Source organism: Myxocyprinus asiaticus, chromosome 9 (genome assembly GCF_019703515.2).
Source record: "Myxocyprinus asiaticus isolate MX2 ecotype Aquarium Trade chromosome 9, UBuf_Myxa_2, whole genome shotgun sequence".
NCBI lineage: Eukaryota > Metazoa > Chordata > Actinopteri > Cypriniformes > Catostomidae > Myxocyprinus > Myxocyprinus asiaticus.
In genome coordinates this window covers 51,938,002-51,958,203 of record NC_059352.1, presented here as the reverse complement: position 1 = coordinate 51,958,203, position 20,202 = coordinate 51,938,002, and the positions used below count along the sequence as shown (strand labels likewise).

The 20,202-nt window shown below is 40.6% G+C and overlaps 1 protein-coding gene across 1 annotated transcript; it reads right to left on the bottom strand.

The window, feature by feature from the left end:
* Nucleotides 1-4,814: 4,814 nt before the first annotated feature.
* On the bottom strand, nt 4,815-14,894 carry LOC127445698 (plexin-A1-like). The gene is made up of 5 exons (XM_051705916.1): nt 14,889-14,894; nt 14,123-14,292; nt 13,820-14,024; nt 13,388-13,546; nt 4,815-4,898 (listed from the first exon to the last, which is right to left on the bottom strand). Exons 1-5 carry the CDS (start codon nt 14,892-14,894, stop codon nt 4,815-4,817), a joined length of 624 nt encoding a protein of 207 aa, XP_051561876.1.
* Between the last annotated feature and the right edge of the window lie 5,308 nt (nt 14,895-20,202).

The window sequence follows — 20,202 nt, the reverse complement described above, 5'->3', positions numbered from 1 at the left end:
GTATTTTAAGGCCTACCTTCAGACTCAGTGCCTCTTTGCTTGACATCATGGGAAAATCAAAAGAAATCAGCCAAGACCTCAGACCTCTGTTGTGGACCTCCACAAGTCTGGTTCATCCTTGGGAGCAATTTCCAAATGCCTGAATGTACCACGTTCATCTGTACAAACAATAGTACGCAAGTATAAACACCATGGGACCACACAGTCATCATACCACTCGGGAAGGAGACACATTCTGTCTCCTAGAGATGAATGTAGTTTGGTGCAAAAAGTGCAAATCAATCCCAGAACAATAGCAAAGGACCTTGTGAAGATGCTGGAGGAAACAGGTAGACAAGTATCTATATCCACAGTAAAACGAGTCCTATATTGACATAACCTGAAAGGCTGCTCAGCAAGGAAGAAGCCACTGCTCCAAAACTGCCATAAAAAAATAAAAATAAAAAAAAAAGCCAGACTACAGTTTGCAAGTGCACATGGGGACAAAGATCTTACTTTTTGGAGAAATGTCCTCTGGTCTGATTAAACAAAACATTAACTGTTTGGGGGTGCTTTGCTGCAGGAGGGACTGGTGCACTTCACAAAATAGATGGCATCATGAGGAAGGAAAATGATGTAGATATTTTGAAGTAACATCTCAAAACATCAGCCAGGAAGTTAAAGCTCAGTCGCAAATGGGTCTTCCAAATGGACAATGACCCCAAGCATACCTCCAAAGTTGTGGCAAAATGACTTAAGGACAGCAAAGTCAAGGTATTGGAGTGGCCATCATAAAGTCCTGACCTCAATCCAATAGAAAATTTGTGGGCAGAACTGAAAAAGTGTGTGCGAGCAAGGAGGCCTACAAACCTGACTCAGTTACACCAGTTCTGTCTGGAGGAATGGGACAAAATTCCAGCAACTTATTGTGAGAAGCTTGTGGAAGGATACCCAAAACATTTGACCCAAGTTAAACAATTTAAAGGCAATGCTCCCAAATACTAACAAAGTGTATGTAAACTTCTGACCCACTGGGAATGTGATGAAAGAAATAAAAGCTGAAATAAATCATACTCTCTACTATTATTCTGTCATTTCACACTCTTAAAATAAAGTAGTGATCCTAACTGACCTAAGACAGGGAATGTTTTCTATTGTGAAAAACTGAGTTTAAATGTATTTGGCTAAGGTGTATGTAAACTTCTGACTTTAACTCAGACAATGGATGTTAAATCCCATGTAAAAGCGATCATACACTGAATGAAAGATTCTTGGCCCAGTTTCTTAAGCACACACTCGCGGTCATCCTGGGACTTCATGTCATGATGCAAAGAGCTTTGGTAAGGAGGAGCGGCTCTCATTAGCTTTACAGAAACCATCTAAGGGTCTCTGTCTCTCTCTCTCTTCCAGACCTCTATGGACTGATTCGTTAGTTAGAATGATGTATTTTTCCTCTGATGGCTGTTTTGAGAGTTCACGCTCTTATTTTAACAGTCTGAAAGCATGATAACACAGCAGCACACCAGAGAACCGCCTCTCTCTCGCTCGCCTCTGCGGTCCAGTGGTCTGTCAGTGTTTAGCTGTGGATAAAGACGGAGAGAACAGGAATTCCCAACCCGGGAGGACTGAGAAACAAGAGTTTGTGAGTGACTCTTTCTGTGTGTTTTCTAGCTGATGGACTGAAGTTAGTAGAAAACACTTGGACCATGAGAGAGAGAGACTATATTAGGGTCTGTTAGACATGAGGTATAGAGGCCTTGACAAACACAATTGAATGGTGCTTCCCTTGAGCACACACACACACACACACACACACACACACACACACACACACACAAACACACGCACACACACGTTAGCTGCCCATGGGTCGTGCTAGAAGTGAAATATCGCATCAGTGCTGCATGCTTTATAGAATGCGAAGGAAAAAGTAATATTCTTCTGATTTTCTTTCTCTTATCGAACTAATAAACAGGAATTTTTATAGCACCACAGACACAGTGTTTACAATTTTCAAGAAAATTATCTTACAAATGGGATACTTACAGCTGTCTCTACATATCAAGATGGGATAGGAGCAAGTATTTCAAAGGAATATTCCAAGTTAAGATCAATCGACAGCATTTGTGTCATACTGCTGATTACCACAAAAATTAATTTCAACTTGTTCCCCCTTTTCTTTAAAAAAAAGCACAAATGTGTGTTCCAGTGAGACACTTACAATGGAAGTCAATGGGGTCAATCTGTAAACATTAAAATACTCACTGTTTCAAAAGTATAGACACAAGACATAAACAATATGTGTGTTAACTTGATTTTACTGTGATACAATCACTTACTAACCACATCTATGTAACTAACCTTTTTCTGTTCACCCTAAAACGATGGAAAATATGATTTTAAACAACTTTACAGTTCAAATAATACACAAGTTTTAACAGAAGAATTAATGTGTGTTTTTATAAAATGATAAGCTTCACATTTCTGACTTTAAACCCTCCAAAAATTGATCCAATTGACTTCCATTGTAAGTGTCTCACTGTAACCTTAAGGGACGAGTCACGTTTTTTGTATGTGTGGTAATCAACATTATGCTACAAATGCTTTTGATTGAGCTTAACTTGTATTTAACCCAAATTATTAATTTAACACAGAAAAAGTTACACACTTAAGCTTTAAATACAACTTACATTTTCTTGTATTCCAGTTAAATATGCTAAATCAATGATAAATAAGCCTATCTATCTATCTATCTATCTATCTATCTATCTATCTATCTATCTATCTATCTGTCTGTCTGTCTATCTATCTATCTATCTGTCTGTCTGTCTATCTATCTATCTGTCTGTCTGTCTATCTATCTATCTATCTATCTATCTATCTATCTATCTATCTGTCTGTCTCTCTATCTATCTATCATCTGTCTGTCTGTCTGTCTGTCTATCTATCCATAATCTCTCTGTCTGTCTGTCTATCCATCTATCATCATCTGTCCATCCATCCATCCATCCATCATCTGTCTGTCTGTCTATCTATCATCCATCTGTCCGTTCGTCCATCTATCTATCTATCTATCTATCTATCTATCTATCTATCTATCTATCTATCTATCTATCTGTCTGTCTGTCTGTCTATCTATCTATCTATCTATCTATCTATCTATCTATCTATCTATCTATCTGTCTGTCTCTCTATCTATCTATCATCTGTCTGTCTGTCTGTCTGTCTATCTATCCATAATCTCTCTGTCTGTCTGTCTATCCATCTATCATCATCTGTCCATCCATCCATCCATCCATCATCTGTCTGTCTGTCTATCTATCATCCATCTGTCCGTTCGTCCATCTATCTATCTATCTATCTATCTATCTATCTATCTATCTATCTGTCTGTCTGTTTATCTATCTATCTATCATCTGTCTGTCTGTCTGTCTTTCTGTCTGTCTATCATCTGTCTGTCTGTCTATCTATCTATCTATCTATCCATCCATCCATCCATCCATCTATCTATCTATCTGTCCGTCCGTCCGTCTGTCATCGTTTGTCTGTCTATCTATCTATCTATCTATCTATCTATCTATCTATCTATCTATCTATCTATCTATCTGTCTATCTGTCTGTCTATCTGTCTGTCTGTCTGTCATCTATCTATCTATCTATCTATCTATCTATCTATCTATCTGTCTGTCTGTCTGTCTGTCTGTCTGTCTGTCTATCTATCTATCATCTGTCTGTCTGTCTGTCTTTCTGTCTGTCTATCATCTGTCTGTCTGTCTATCTATCTATCTATCTATCCATCCATCCATCCATCCATCCATCCATCCATCCATCTATCTATCTATCTATCTATCTATCTATCTATCTATCTGTCCGTCCGTCCATCCGGCTGTCATCGTTTGTCTGTCTATCAATCTATCTATCTATCTATTTGTCCGTCCGTCCGTCTATCTATCTATCTATCATCTCTCTGTCTGTCTGTCTATCTATCTATCTATCTATCATCTGTCTGTCTGTCTATCTATCTATCTATCCATCATCTCTCTGTCTGTCTGTCTATCCATTTTATCATTGTTTGTCCGTCCATCCATCTATCCATCTATCATCTGTCTGTCTGTTTATCTATCCATCCATCCATCCATCCATCCATCCGTCCATTCATCTATCTATCTATCTATCTATCTGTCTGTCTGTCTGTCTGTCTGTGTCTGTCTATCTATCTATCTATCATCTGTCTGTATGTCTGTCTGTCTTTCTGTCTGTCTATCATCTGTCTGTCTGTCTGTCTATCTATCTATCTATCTGTCACAGTATCTCACCCATCTATCTATCCATCATCTCTCTGTCTGTCTGTCTATCCATCTATCATCGTCTGTCCATTCATCCATCCATCCATCCATGGATCCATCCATCCATCCATCCATCTGTCATCTGTCTGTCTGTCTGTCTATCCATCCATCCATCCCTCCGTCCGTCCATCTATCTATCTATCTATCTATCTATCTATCTATCTATCTATCTATCTATCTATCTATCTGTCTGTCTGTCTGTCTGTCTGTCTGTCTTTCTATCTATCTATCTACAATATCACAGTAGTCACACACTAGTCTCATGTTAACATTTATAATATTTAATTTCTTTTGGCGAAAAAAAAAAAAAAACTGCAACATTGTGCACTCTACTGTATATTCATGTTTATTCTGGTGTAATGTATTGCCCCATACACTTTCATTCCAAATGCATTACTTCAAATGCCATTTTTACTTGTTTTTACAAACTGAGGGATGAGTTGAAATTATTTTCTGTAGTGAGTGATGTGTGGGGATTCAGTACATACTTCAGTGTACACGGCTGAATCTGACCACCGTGTGAAACGCCACAGTCATGTCACGAACACCACGCATGAGCGACTCAAATCTGATCTGTACAAATATGAGGTTTGTGTTTCACAAACAGGTGTTTCCCAATTCTCTCTTTCTCTCTTTATATCTACAGTATGACCACCTGTCTCTCTCTCTCACTTTCTGTCTGTCTCTCTCTCTGGATGTGTGTGTGTGTTGGAGTCAGTGGTGTGTGATGGTGGTTTAAGGGTTTGCAGTGGCTGCTTGAATGCTCCGGGTGTCTGACCGGCACTCTAATCCTGACTGCTGTTTCCTAACACAGCTAGTTAAGTTAATCCGTCTCATTTAGACAGCTGCACTGCCGGAGAAAAAACAGCGAAAAGAAAAGAGGAATCCGGTGAGTGACGCATTCAGCTGCTGAACATCCCAGTGATTTGTGTCGGCTTCACCTCACGGGGGCCGTTCACTGCGACCAGTGGAATAATCAGAGACAAGATACAGAGATTGGATGAACTTCATTCATGTGTGGTTCTGAGGAAGACAAAACTAATTCTAAAAATCTTTGACTGATAATATATGTAGTTAAAATGTACTGTGCAAAGTTGGTAAATATGTGTCAATTCTAAATAATAATAATAATAATAATTTTTAAAAATTTTATCTAAAAATTGTTTCTCTGAGACTGATTGCAACAGTTTTCTCCTAAATACCATATATTGCCTGTAAAAAGTATTTATATATATATATATATATATATATATATATATATATATATATATATATATATATATATATATCTGTCTCTATTTCATTTGTCTATAGAGATGTTTCATTGATTTAATAAAGCAATAAAACACAAAGCCAGACACATGAAAAAGAGGAAATCCCTCAAAAATGGTGTGGCCAACATCCAACGTGAGGAAATTCAGGTTAAAAACCAAAAGCAGAGCTATTTATGTTTTTATGCATATCTAAGCTAGTTATGCATGAACTATATAAGTTGCAATTTATTTGTGTAATAAGGGTGTAATAAAACTCTTTCATTATACCAAATAAATGTTTCTCTGAAATGAGATTGATAAAACTGTTTCACCTTCTGTCACTCACTCGTGTCGATGTAGTGACACTAGGGGTCGCTCTTGAGAGCCCCGAACACCTCAGATCTTTGAGAAACGGCCAATGAGAATTGGCGAGTGGAATTTGCATGCCACTCCCCCGGACATATGGGTATAAAAGGAGCTGGCTCGCAACCACTCATTCAGATTTTTTCTTCGGAGCCGAGCGGTTGTACTATCAGCGAGCTGAATACTACTGCTGTTCCATTCACCTCTTAAGAAGTGTATGCTGTTGGATATACGGCACATTTCCAGCGGCTTTCTCTCCTTCTGTGCGACGAGTACAGATTTTGCCCCTGGGCGCATCGACAGCGCTAAAAGAGTGTATATTCCTGCTAAAGAGTATATTTTCGATATTAGAGCGCACACATTGACGTTGAACGTCTTTTTAAAGATGCGTCTTTATAAAGATGCCTTTCCGTTTTTGTGTGATTCCTGGATGCGGTCGCTATCTCTCCGCTTCCGACGGCCACGGGCGCTGCCTCATGTGTCTGGGCAGCGATCACACAGAGGCAGCATTCGTGGATGGTTTATGTTCTCAGTGCGAGAATATGACCATGGCAAAGTTGCGGTCGCGGCTTTCCTTCTTCTGGGGGAAAGCCACTCTAGCCGCCCCCCGTGCCTCGCCTTTTACCTCCGGGTACGAGGCCGGCCCGGCTGGCACTGGAGGCAATTTGGGGGCTTCCCCAGCACACTTATTTGCCCGCGGCGAGTTCCAAGAGGAGACCAGCTCACCCCAGGGCCAGCTTAGTGTCCCTTTCGGAACTGCATAGGAGAGCGTACTAGCGATGTCAGACGCCGAGGACTCGACTGGGCTGCCACCTTCGGGTCGGCCCACCCAGTCTGAGGCTGAAGGCGAGATGACTGCCATGCTTGCCCAGGCCGCTACGTGTGTCGGGTTACAGTGAAACCTTCCATCCTCCCCTGAGCCCTCACAGCTAGATGATTGGTTCCTGGGTTCGGGGCGCCACTCACAGCCATGCCCCCCCCCCCCCCCTTTCTTCCCGGAAGTGCACGACGAGCTGACGAGTTCGGTGAGGGTACCTTTTTCGGCCCAAAACCGACCTCCCAGCTCGTCTGCTCTCACTACCCTTGATAACAGGGTGGCCCACGGGTATACAGAGGTCCCTCAGGTGGATAAGGTGGTTGCGGTGCACCTGTGCCTGCAAAGCGCAGCCACCTGGCAGGATTGCCCGGCACTCCCTTCCAAGGCCTGTAGGATGACGTCGTCTCTGACGGCCAAAACCTACAGTGCTGGTGGTCAGTCCGCCTCTGCCCTGCATGCCATGGCCCGCCTGCAAATACACTAGGCCAAGGCACTAAAGGAACTGCATGTGGGTAGTCCTGATCCCGATGTGATGCAGGATCTGTGCTCGGCGACTGACCTCGCCCTCTGGGTGACGAAGGTCACGGCGTGAGCACTTGGGCAGGCGATGCCCACCCTCGTGGTCCAGGAATGCCACCTGTGGCTGAATCTGTTCGAGATGAGGGATGCGGACAAGGTTCGCTTTCTCAGCGCCCCCATCTCCCAGATCAGCCTATTTGGCGACACCATCGAGGACGTCAAAAGGAAGCAGACGGAGTCTATACAACACATCTTGCCCAGTTCTCGGCCCCAGCATAGAGCACCCCGCAGGAAGCTGATGCTCCACGCCTCACAGGCCGGCACGAAGACCCGGAAGGCTCCTAAGCACCCCTGAGATGGACGACCCAGGGAGCGAGATGCCTGCTGCAAACCCGGAGCTGGTATCCAGACCACTCCATCCCCCGGTGGAGGGTCGGGAGGTAAATCATTGGTTTCCTTTTCTTTTATGTTCGCTGCACCCCGAACGGGCTGCGGTACCGACATTCTCAAAAGAGAAGTTTCCTCACTCCCTGGGTCACATAGCCAGTGTTTACAACCACCGTTATCATGGCAACCGGGCACTGAGCACCTGCGACTTAGACGCTGCGAATGCGGGCCCCCTGCCTTCACGCATCCGGTCACACCACACTCACACCCACGGCCAGGTGGTTGTGACGGACTACGAGGACGGTCAAAAAGTCCCTCCTCCCCTGTCGCCGACCCCCGCAACGCCAGTTACATGGAGCAAGTTCATCACCGAACACGCGTGCTCGCTCGTGAGGCATGCTATCATCGAGACTGAGTCTAACTCCATGCCGAGAAAAGAGATGCTCTGAACCGGGGAGAGCTTGCTCTCTCTGTAGTCCTCCTGGGTCTTCGTGGAGCCCCCTTTGAGCCACTAGAGTCAGTCGAGTTGAAAGCCCTCTCCTTGAAGATGGCCTTCCTGATTGCGCTCACCTCCATCAAGAGGGTCGGGGACTTGCAAGCGTTCTCTGTCAGCGATACTTGCCTGGAGTTTGGTCCGGGTGACTCTCACGTAATCCTGAGACCCCGGCCGAGCTATGTGCCCAAGGTTCCCACAACCCCCTTCAGGGATCAGGTGGTGAAACTGCAAGCGCTGCCCCAGGAGGAGGCAGACCCAGCCCTGTCGTTGCTGTGTCCGGTGTGTACTTTGCGCATCTACTTGGATCGCATGCAGAGCTTTAGACGCTCTGAGCAGCTCTTTGTCTGCTTTGGCAGACAGCGGAAAGGGAACACTGTCTCCAAACAGAGGCTTTCCCACTGGATCGTGGATGCCATTGCTATGGCATACCAGGCCCAGGCCGTGCCCGCCCCTTTGGGAATATGAACACACTCCACATGGAGTCTGGCATCCTCATGGGCACTGGCCCGTGGCACCTCTCTAGCAGACATCTGCAGGGCAGCGGGCTGGGCGATACCCAATTCGAGATTTTACAATCTCCGGGTTGAGCCGGTTTCGTCCCGTGTTCTGTCAGGTACGAACATGTAAGTTCGGCAATACAGACAGCTGGCCGGGTGTATCGCTTGCGTATAGCGCCTTTCCCCTCCAAAGAGGCGAAGATGTGCGCTTCTTTTCCCATGCGAGTTCACGAACCCGTGAACCCTGGATGTCCTTCCTCCCTAGCCCTGTGGCTCACTAATTCAGCAGAGGAATTCACAGCCAGAACCAGTACGTGTGCTAATATGCCCTTACTGAGGTAGGTGCTCCACAGGTGCCGGTTACACAGTAACCCCCTGTGATGTATTTTCCACAGTACGGTCTCCCTGTCGGCAGACCTGCGTCTATATATATATATATATATATATGCAATAACATTACACATTTTTGGGGGGATTTCTCTGAAAATATGACAAAATATTTTACGCCACTGTTTTTTAAGTAATATTTAAGTTTATTTTTACTGGATATATATATATATATATTGACTGGAAAACAAGACAAAATATTTAATTATTTTTTTAATGATCAAAATTAGGTTTTAATAAATCAATATGCCATGAGAGGCCTTTTACCAAAATAAAATTATGTTTTTAGATAGAACACAAATCAAAATTAACCGTGGTAAAATCATTGCAATGCACAACCTTGAGTGGCTTAATAGTGTTATAAAATATGATAATGTATTATCACACAAATGTATCATTTATTAACAATTACTGGAATTAATTCTATCACCAAATAATATTGTTAATTAGTTTGTATCTGTTTATGACTGTCAAACAATGAGGCCATTTACATGCACACCAATATGTTGATAACTCCCAAAAATCCGTTTATTTTAAATATTCGACAAAGCAAGAAAACCACGTTTACATGAGATCTGAAATAATCAAGTTATTCTTTGCTTTTGACATCAAACCGTGAAGAGGCATGCACACAACATGTGAACACATTGGATAAGCCAGTAAGGCTGTCGGTAAAGGTGTTTACATGCAACGTGAAATTGGGTTAATGGGCAAAAATCTACCCGTGTTGATTGGTTTATTCTTATGCCATTTATGACCTTACAGTGGTAAAGCAATGCTGTTTAATGCATTTACATGTACACATATGTTGACGGCTTATTAAGCATAATCGGTGTAAGAACATGCTGAAGTCGCTCAATGTTGCAACTTGCCACATCATATATACAGTAAAATATGTGGTCACAGGTGTTCATTTATCAGCATTCTACGGTGACTTTAGATGCTCCAATCGGAGAGTTAGAGTTGGAACAATCTGTTTTACAAAAAAGCAATAAAACCCAACAAGCAGACACATGAGAACAATGTGAAACCCTTAAAGAATTGTGTCCAACATCATGCCGTGAGGGAATCTGCATTAAAAACCTGAACAGTAGTGCAGGAGGGTCAAAAGCACACTGATTTCTGCTGTTTATGATCGTCCGAGACATTTATGCATGACAATGTGTGTGTGTGTGTGTGTGTGTGTGTGTGTGTGTCAAACGGGGTTAAGCGCTCCAGTATAGGTAACATCCTCAGTGTTTCCTGCTCTCTGTAAACGGCCGTTATGGTCTTTGATCATCCGATGGTAAAATACAACACACACACTGCTTTGGGATCTTGTCAAGTGCAGGTCAAACAGGCAGAAGAATACGGTGAAAATTACTCCCTGAGAGCCTCGTCAGTGTCACAATGAGTGTTACCTCTGCATTGAACACCGGTCATGTGACAGGCCCCGCGGGCTCACCGCCGCTGTTCGGTTATCTGGAATCTGCTGTGCTTCAGTTCAGGTGCAGCATCCAAGAAAAATAATTGAACAAACGATTACAGCCAGCGTTCCCACGTCAAAGAATCAAAGCCGCCAGGACCAATCAGAAGCCTCTCTGGCCCGCGAGTGTCTGTTTAGCAGCTTCGCTCCAAAGTACATGACATCCGGCCGGGTGTGGAACGGACAAACGCTGTGTATACTGGCAGCAGCGGTTTTATAGACTCCCTCGGAAGGAATTTAGACAAGAATGCCACATTTTCACCCTGTATACTTGATATTCGGAGCTGCAAAAACATGCACGGCTTCCTGTCAGGATCTGCTTTCGTTTGATACGGTGGACTTGTCTCGCTGCCTCTACATCTCACTGTCTTACGGCAAAAAAACGGACGCTGACCTCTTGACCTCTGAGCTTTGACAGAAGTTTGGCTAAGTCGACTATGAATGTCAGAGTCATGACAAATGATCTCTTTCTATCCCAGAACTGGATTTCAAATATGGGTAGTTGACATGACCTACATACAACTACAACTTTTTTCAAAGCATTTTGCTAATTTTCTTATAATTATTATACATGCAGATTTCATCAGCTCATATTATTGAGAGACTACATAGAATATTCATATTTTATAAATTAATCTGTCACACCACAGGGCCATTGAAATGTACGGAGCCCCTTAAAGGACAGGAAGGGAATTTATTTTCTGAAATAGTTTTGCATTCCTTCACAATAAGTGACAGTTATTTGGGGTTCGCAATACCTTAATCCATGCATGATGAATATAAATTATGTTTTTACTAATATACTGTAAAACTATAACCATAAAAATGTGGTTTTACTACACTAACACCATGGTTTATTTATGGTACATGACACTGTTTTTAAAACAATAATTCTTTCCAAAAAACAAATAAAAATGCATTATATATATATTTATTTATTGTTGTGGAAACCATGATTTTAATACCCCTACTTGTACTACAAATTAACCATGATGTTACTATAGTAAACTGTATTAACCATGTGTTTTTCTTTCTTTCTTTCTTTCTTTCTTTTTTTTTTCAGAATTATTTTGAATTTATAACTATAGTTTTGGTTTACCAGTATTATTACTATGGTTTTACAAAAAATATAATGGTCAGAATCTGATGTAGTAAAATCATAACCATAAATTAGTGGTTACTATGGTTTTATTGCAAATACTATAGCTGAACTATTGCTACTGTAATAAAATAATGGTTGCAAGGGAACATAAACTATTTTGAGAGAATGCAAAACTTAATTTCAAAGAAACGCAAACATTTTTGTGAGAAAACGCAACACAATTTCAGAAAATAAATTCCTTCCCTGCCCGCCAAGGGATCCGCTGAAATAAACTACTGAAGGTTATTTTTTTTTAGTTTTTTGTGAAAAACATAATAGAAAAAAAGAACCTAAAATATGCACAATCCCGTAGACATTCGTACATGTTTGAACACAAAATCTGATAGTAGATAAAAAAAGTCCATAGATCCATATGTGTCAGCTGCCCCTATACAGAAAAACTCCCAAAGTGTTTTTTCACTCCAAAACATAGAATTATAAAATGATCCAGTTCTGATGGGAATACTCCTGTTTTTCCTTCTTTTGTTTTTAAGAAGCATTCCATGTGTAAAAATGATATTTCAAAGACGTTTACATTAATAACACTCTATGAAATACAAAAAATCAAGACGTAAACCATAACCGACCACTCCTTAACATTACCAGAACTGTCTGTCAGTCTGTCTTTCTGTATTCAGATTTTTTTCTGTGCTCTTTTGCACAGACACATTGGCAGTGATTATGTAATAACAGATGGGGGATGAAATTAACACGTTCAGTGTGTGTGTGTGTGTGTGTGTGTGTGTGTGTGTGTGTGTGTTTGAGAATGTTTCTCATGTCGAGTCTTTCTGAGTCTTGGACCCCAGCAGACCGACTGCACCTGTCAGAAAAGTAGCGGACAGAATATTCCAACGCTAATTAAGAAAGAGAGAGAGAGAGAGAGAGAGAGAGAGAGAGAGAGAGAGAAAAGAAAAGAAAGAGACATGTTGGCATTTATACCAAACACACACACTTAGTAAATCAGTTTATTCCAGTTTAATCAGAGAGACATTAACATGTTAGTTTTGTCTTTAAAGAAACAAAGCCGTAGAAAGAAATATATTCTATGTAATTTCCATTCCATTCCATTATGTTTAAATATATAAATTACACGAAAACAATAACATTAAATTTGTTTATCTGATTTACCCCCTGCATTTCCTTTGGCTAAAATTAGAGACATTTTTACATTAAGCATTACTTTTATTTGAAAATGTTTGTCTTTCATCTGAATATCCATCCAGTTCTTAAGTTTTGCTTTAACTGAGATTTAATTCAAATACCATACTTTCCCTGTGTTTAGTATTTTTCTAAAATGCTTAATACATTTTCCGGGAAAATTAAGAAAATATCTTTTTTCCTCACTTTCTGTTCAACCCTGTTATGATGTTAAAAACACCGATCAGCCACAACATTAAAATCACCTGCCTAATATTGTGTAGGTCCCCCTCGTGCCGCCAAAACAGCGCCAACCCGCATCTCGCCACAGTTGTACAGAGCGGTTATCTGAGTTACCGTAGACTTTGTCTGTTCAAACCAGTCTGACCATTCTCTGTTGACCTCTCTCATCATCAAGACATTTCCATCCACAGAACTGCCGCTCACTGGATGTTTTTTGTTTTTGGCACCATTCGGAGTAAATTCTAGAGACTGTTGTGTGTGAAAATCACAGGAGATCAGCAGTTACAGAAATACTCAAACCAGCCTGTCTGGCACCAATATATATACTGTATGTCTCTGCATGTTTAATGCACTCACCTCGTCCTTATATTTGGTGATGTAGGAGAAGATCTCATGCAGCGCGCTCATACTGTTGAACTGATTTAAATGCATGCGCGGCTGTTCAGCGAGATACGCGCTCATATCCTGATCGCTAATCGCCGGCATCCGTGATATATCAGAGTAATACCTGCCAACACACAGATCAATCAAATAATAACTGACAAAAGGAAATCTGCAGACAAAACAGCACAACAATGAGTGCAAATCCAAACATCTCCTGTAAGCAGATTTTAAAGATGTCGACATTCTATGCATTTGTAGCATTTTCTACTTACAATGTTAGTCAAGTTTCTTACAGCAAAAAGAGTCTATAGTTTAATATTTTTATGGCCATTTCCCACCCTCTCTCAGACACTCAGAATTAAACAGCTGTTTTAGCTGCTGTCCTCTCTGTTGTTTACCTCTCCACCAGTTCTTGTAGTTGGGGATGTCTTTAGCATACAGCAGCTTGTTGGAGGGCGAGTCTTTGCCCAGTTTGTGTTCTGATGTGGAGCACGAGTCCATGAACGTCTGAGCGACCACAGACAAACATGCATCTGTAATACTGTTCTTATGGATGTCAAACACAAACTGAGGATTCTTGATCACGTTCACCCAAAACCTCAACAGTAAACTGAAAGAGCGAGAGAAAGAGGAATAACATGAAAATCAAAAATAGGAAGCTAACATTATTTCAAGACGCTCTGAGACGGCACAAAGCCACACGCTCACCAGTTGCTCTTCCAGGTGTGTCTTACATCTGGGTCTGATATCATGTGTCTGTCGGCCTGTTCGTCTAAAAAGTCAAACATGTATTTGATGGCGAGAGGAAGTGCGCTGCCTCGGTGGGCCGTGCTGAAGATGGTCTCAAACAGGTCATCTACAAACTTCTGCAAAGTACCCTGTGAAAGACGGTAAGAGTCACAATTAAAACATAGATCTTAACCCTTCCTTGGTCTTATGGGTCAATTTGACCCTTTTGAATTTTTAACACCGATTTACATCAACTTAATTAAGTTTTCAGCCTGAAACTTCATGACATCCTAATTTTTTTTATATTTAATGTTTTTATACACTACGCTACAAAAAAAGTCCCTACGCTGTCCTTTAGGGTCAGATTGACCCTTTTTATGTTCAATTTCTAAAGCTTATAATACAGGCTCTGTTTGCTCCATCTCTCTACTTTTGGTCTTAAATTGTTTGTCTAGGTGCCAGATAACACTAGAAAAAAAAAATTTCCTACCACTTTCTATCACAACGTGCAGATTTGAAAAGTTTACAGGTTTGGTTTGTGACTCCGCCCATAGACATCCAGTCTTTTTTGGGAAGCCCCGCCCTTTCCCCTATGTTTTGTGGAATATCTCGGCCTCTGAATGGACTATAAATGTGATCTTTGTGTCAAAGCTAAGAACCTATACAATGATGTATAAAATTGTATCATCAATATTCAGGAATATATTCAAACAATGATTTGTTTATAATACTTTTTTCTGCTGACCTGCATTATGTTCTGGACATCTGAGACATAACAGTGGATTATTTACCCAGACAAGCTGAGGGACAAGTAAAAATAGACTCATTTTGTAGAAAACAATCTAAGAATAGAGCTGATATACAGTTTGTGGCTATTTGGGGTTTATTTGTTTATTATATTTGTTTATAAAAGTATATATAACCTTTAATAAAAATATAATGAACACTGATTTAACTGTAAAATAACTTTTGAACAAATTAATATACAGCTCTGGAAAAAATGAAGAGACCACTGCAAAATGATCAGTTTCTCTGGATTTACTATTTATAGGTATGTGTTTGAGTAAAATGAACATTTTTGTTTTATTCTATAAAGTACTGACAACATTTCTCCCAAATTCCAAATAAAAATATTGTCATTTAGAGCATTTATTTGCAGAAAATGACAACTGGACAAAATAACAAAAAAGATGCCGTGTTTTCAGACCTCGAATAATGCAAAGAAAACAAGTTCATATTCATTTATAAACAACACAATATTAATGTTTTAACTTATAGTTCAGAAATCAATATTTGGTGGAATAACCCTGATTTTCAATCACAGCTTTCATGCGTGTTGGCATGCTCTCTACCAGTCTTTCATGATCCTCCACCAAATTTCACAGTGGCTGCGAGACACTGTGGCTTGAAGTCCTCTCCAGGTCTCCGTTTAACCATTAGATGACCAGGTGGAGGATCGGTGATGATCTGGGGGTGCTTCAGCGAGGCTGGAATCGAGCAGATTCATCTTTGTGAAGGACACATGAATCAAGCCACGTACAAGGTTATCCTGGAAGAAAACTAGCTTCCTTCTGCTCTGACAATGTTCCCCAACTCTGAGGATTGGTTTTTCCAGCAGGACAATGCTCCATGCCACACAGCCAGGTCAATCAAGGTGTGGCTGGAGGAGCACCGGATCAAGACCCTGTCATGGCCAGCCCAATTTCCAGACCTGAACCCCATTGAAAACCTCTGGAATGTGATCAAGAGGAAGATGATTGGCCACAAGCCATCAAACAAAGCCGAGCTGCTTGAATATTTGCGCCAGGAGTGGCATAAAGTCACCCAACAGCAATGTGAAAGACTGGCAGAGAGCATGCCAACACGCATGAAAGCTGTGATTGGAAATCAGGGTTATTCCACCAAATATTGATTTCTGAACTCTTCTTAAGTTAAAACATTAATATTGTGTTGTTTAAAAATAAGTATGAACTTGTTTTCTTTGGATTATTCGAGGTCTGAAAACACGGCATCTTTTTTGTTATTTTGTCCAGTTGTCATTTTCTGCAAATAAATGTTCTAAATGACAATATTTTTATTTGGAATTTGGGAGAAATGTTGTCAGTACTTTATAGAATAAAACAAAAATGTTCATTTTACTCAAACACATACCTATAAATAGTAAATCCAGAGAAACTGATCATTTTGCAGTGGTCTCTTCATTTATATATATATATATATATAAGTATACAAATTCCAAACTTCCTGTGACAGGGTTGAAATAATGTAGTGCTTTAAGGTTAGTAATAATAAAAATCTGTTAGTACATTGCAAGTATGTTAGCACAAATTTAGGGCTGAATGTAACAGTTTAAGAATCAGCCATTGAAAAAACTGTATTTGTTGGCCACATTCAATCCCAAAACATTTTGTATGTAATGGGTTAATACAAAACAATTCAGTTATAATGTGTGATTTGAACGCTGAAACTACAAGAATACACTCATGACATTTTTGTCTTGATATTTAACCCTGTAACATTCAACCCCAAATCATTTAGCATGCTATCTACATTTTCTATTCAAATAAGTATACACATTCCAAACTTACTGTGACAGGGCTGAATTAATGTTGTTATTTAGGGTTAGCATTATAAACATGAAACATCTATTTTTTGACCACTGATCTGAATATTACATTGTACGCATCCCTCTATGTCTATGCTGGTTACAGCCCTGATACTTTGGGCCTGCGGTTGGAAAAATGATTGTGTGAAAGTTCAACTATGTGGAGAAGGTATCTCTCATGGTTCTTGTTTTTCCTTTATTGTGAGAGCCATCAGAGCATATATCGAGACAAAAGTGTGATGGTGTCTTAGTCTAGTGAATGACCCCTATAAAACACACATGGGCTGTCAGTGCGAGCATGCAAGCATGGGTCTGTGCAAAGGTTTGAGTCAAATCCTGCTTTATAATCGTCACATGTTTGATGCTCTGATTGTATTACAGTCGAGAGGAAGTTTAGTGACAGTGACTAGGTGTGTTTGAAACCACATCAGATAGAACCAGACATTTGTCTGAGCATTGACATCTCATTAAATCCCATCAAAGATCATGTTTGCGAGTTTAAACGGCGTGAAGGACTCGAGCGCTCTCGCCGCCCCATGGCAGGTCTCCATCGCATCATTTCACATGCAGACGAGAAATTTGTGGCCCTTTGTCTAGAGATTTCAAACATGATTAATGCATCACGGACACCAACCCAGTGTGAGTGCCGCTAAAGATCTGGACGCCTTATGTCTCAGAGGAATTACGGAAATCACACAAGAAATATACATGACCTGATAGTGACCACAGTACTGAAATCAAAAACATCATAATTTCACTTCCACAAACACTCTGGACAACAAGGGAACAAATGCGTCTTTCATGGTTCCAAGACATGTACAGATTTTTGTCAAAATGTGGAAAACAGAAATTAATAAAACAAGAGTGAGATAAAGGCACAGAGCGGCGTCTTTGTAGAGGGACAAGAAAAATATGTGTGATGTCAAAAGGCTTTGCGTCTTTCTGGTGGTGCGGCAGCAACGCTGACATGTCTACCTCATCAATTATTGACGCAAGTTTAAGAAGCACCTGCTGAGAGCAAACACGTGCCTTTACTTTTAACAAACCGCTGTGACACGACTTCATTGGACAGAGAGAGACACACACACACAGAGAGAGAGAGAGAGAGAGAGAGAGAGAGAGAGAGAGAGAGCGGGAGACGGATATGCTAGCAAAGGAAAAAGTGCCTCGGGCTAAGAAGTAATGAGTGCTTCTCCACTGAGGTTTTGGACCCACTATTTGAAAATTGTTTTGTGTCTTAATAAATCCTAAAAGTGTAATTTACTTGTGAAAGAGAAATAACAAAGGCGCCCGCGCCACGTTTGATAAAAAACACTTGTTAGGGCTGATGTGTCGACGGGGCCTCTGATGGCAGATTGTCGTTTTTTTTCTCCTCTCTTTCGTTCCTTTTATTCTTTCCTCAGGTGGCGGCGAATGCCCTTAGATCTTTCCTGATGCCTCATGCGTGGTGTCAGTAATGTTGTGTTCGTTTGCTGTTCGCCAGAGGGCTGAAACACGTTAAAGACGTTCAACATGCGACCTGTTCCCTGAATAGAAATCTTGACGAGTTAAAATGCGAATAATATCAGACCATCACTGGCACAGAATCATCCCATGACACTAGCATGGCATTGCATTCCAACAGACGTTAACACCAGCGATTATCGCAATGCTCTTGGATAGCAGGTCACTCACAGAACGGAGGCAGATTCGCTACCCCTCTTCGTGATAAATGCCCCGTGTTCTCATGTACTAATAGATGGTGTTGTTGGGCAAAGAGGGATGGGGTGAACTCAGCGTCTGCTAATGTTTGTTGGTCAACCATCATGGGTTTTCATTAGCCACGTGACGCGCCCGCAGGCGGAAAACGCTCACGGACTGCTGCGCTCTGTCCATTAACAGATTTCTGGAGTGGAAAATAAGAGTTTGCTTGTGTTGTTTGCAGGAGTTTGCAATAGAAAAGCCGCACAAATATCATCAAGTTGTGATAGAAGTTCTCTGAGAAGATTACGTCTTCAGAAGTAGAGATTGGAAAAGAGAAAGAACAAAATTTAAAGAGGAAGTTGCTAAATAACCCTGAAGCTACAGTCTTATACAAAGCTCTATCTGGGACAAAAAAACAACTAAAGAAAAAAGCATCAAGAGTTGGAAAAATGTGTGTGTGTGTGGCCTTACAAATATATTGGCCACATACTAATACAAGTTTATGAAAAACACAACAAAACAAAATAAAACAGCAGTTTTTGTAAAGCTCTTACGTCCGAGTTGGACATTCATTATTATGTTGACACCTGGTCGAACTGCATCTCTTTTGACTGCTTGTGTTCAGATTTCGAGGGGAGGCTCTCTGATTTCATGACAACATCAATCATTACGTCAGTGTATTACAGTATGAAAATAAAGCGCAAAAAAGTGAAAGAAGACAAAGAAAGCACTACAACTGGTGACACAAACATGACGTTTAGAGCAGAATTATCAGTTATTTTCAGTACTTTTATTTTCTAAGCTTCAGATGTGTGTGCTTCTCATCTGTTCCATGATGTTCTTGTCCATGTTTATTTATTTGCTTTTTCGAAATGTCTGATTGGACAATTATTTCCTTTAAAAGCTGCATGTAGCTAGCAAAGTTTAAACTCTTGTTTTAGCATATCAAGTAGGTGGTGTTTCGCCGCTGTTTGAACACGTTCAAAGGTTTTTGACCACTACTGAATGCGGTTGAAGTGAAAAAATCTCAAAAGTTTTAGCCCCTTTAACATCCGCCTTTAGCGTCGTCCTTTTTCAAATGGATTGCCCTAAATTCATCTTAATACCAGGTTTAAACCGGCCATTGTGACATGTCGGAAACAAAATACAGAAGAAGCCCAACTACAGCAAACACACAAAGAACGATGGCAGAAGCTCTTTTTTCTGATTTATCAGAGGATAATCATATCCCACTGTATCACTTTTAAATGACCTAAATGATTTATTAATTCATGTAACTAACAAACTATTAATTAATTTCCATGAGGCAAACCGCAAAGATTGCGACGTTAACTTTACATTAGTAAACTAGAAGATCTGTCATACCTAACAAATTAATCTCGAAACACAGCCCTGAAATTCAGAGTTTCCCACATGTGCATGGAACTCATAATTATGATATTTAACCAACTCCAACTGAAGGTTGCCTATGTTCCCAATCTATCTCATTACACAAGTTTGGAAATCGTAATTGTGAAGTGCAAATAAAGTGATTTTAGTCGGAAAACAATAGATATGTTGGGAAATTGGCAAATGATGCACATTTGGTTTTGTTTTGTTGTGCAATTGATGCTTTATGTATTTTAGTGTTATGATGTAGTTTTGTTGCACAGGTTTGTCACCTCATGAACTGACTAAATGAGTGGAATTTTCTGAAATCATATATTTATTTTCTTATTGTGTATTTTTGTCTTGATTTCCAGTAAAATTATCTATTTACTTGAGAAGCAAA

What these genes read in the sequence shown, in the direction of transcription:
- LOC127445698 (XM_051705916.1), bottom strand. An exon ending in CACACCTGGAAGAGCAACTG is followed by an intron (nt 14,025 to 14,122) that starts GTGAGCGTGTGG and finishes TCGCTCTTTCAG; the next exon opens with TTTACTGTTGAGGTTTTGGG. An exon ending in TCCCCAACTACAAGAACTGG is followed by an intron (nt 13,547 to 13,819) that starts TGGAGAGGTAAA and finishes ATTGATCTGTGT; the next exon opens with GTTGGCAGGTATTACTCTGA.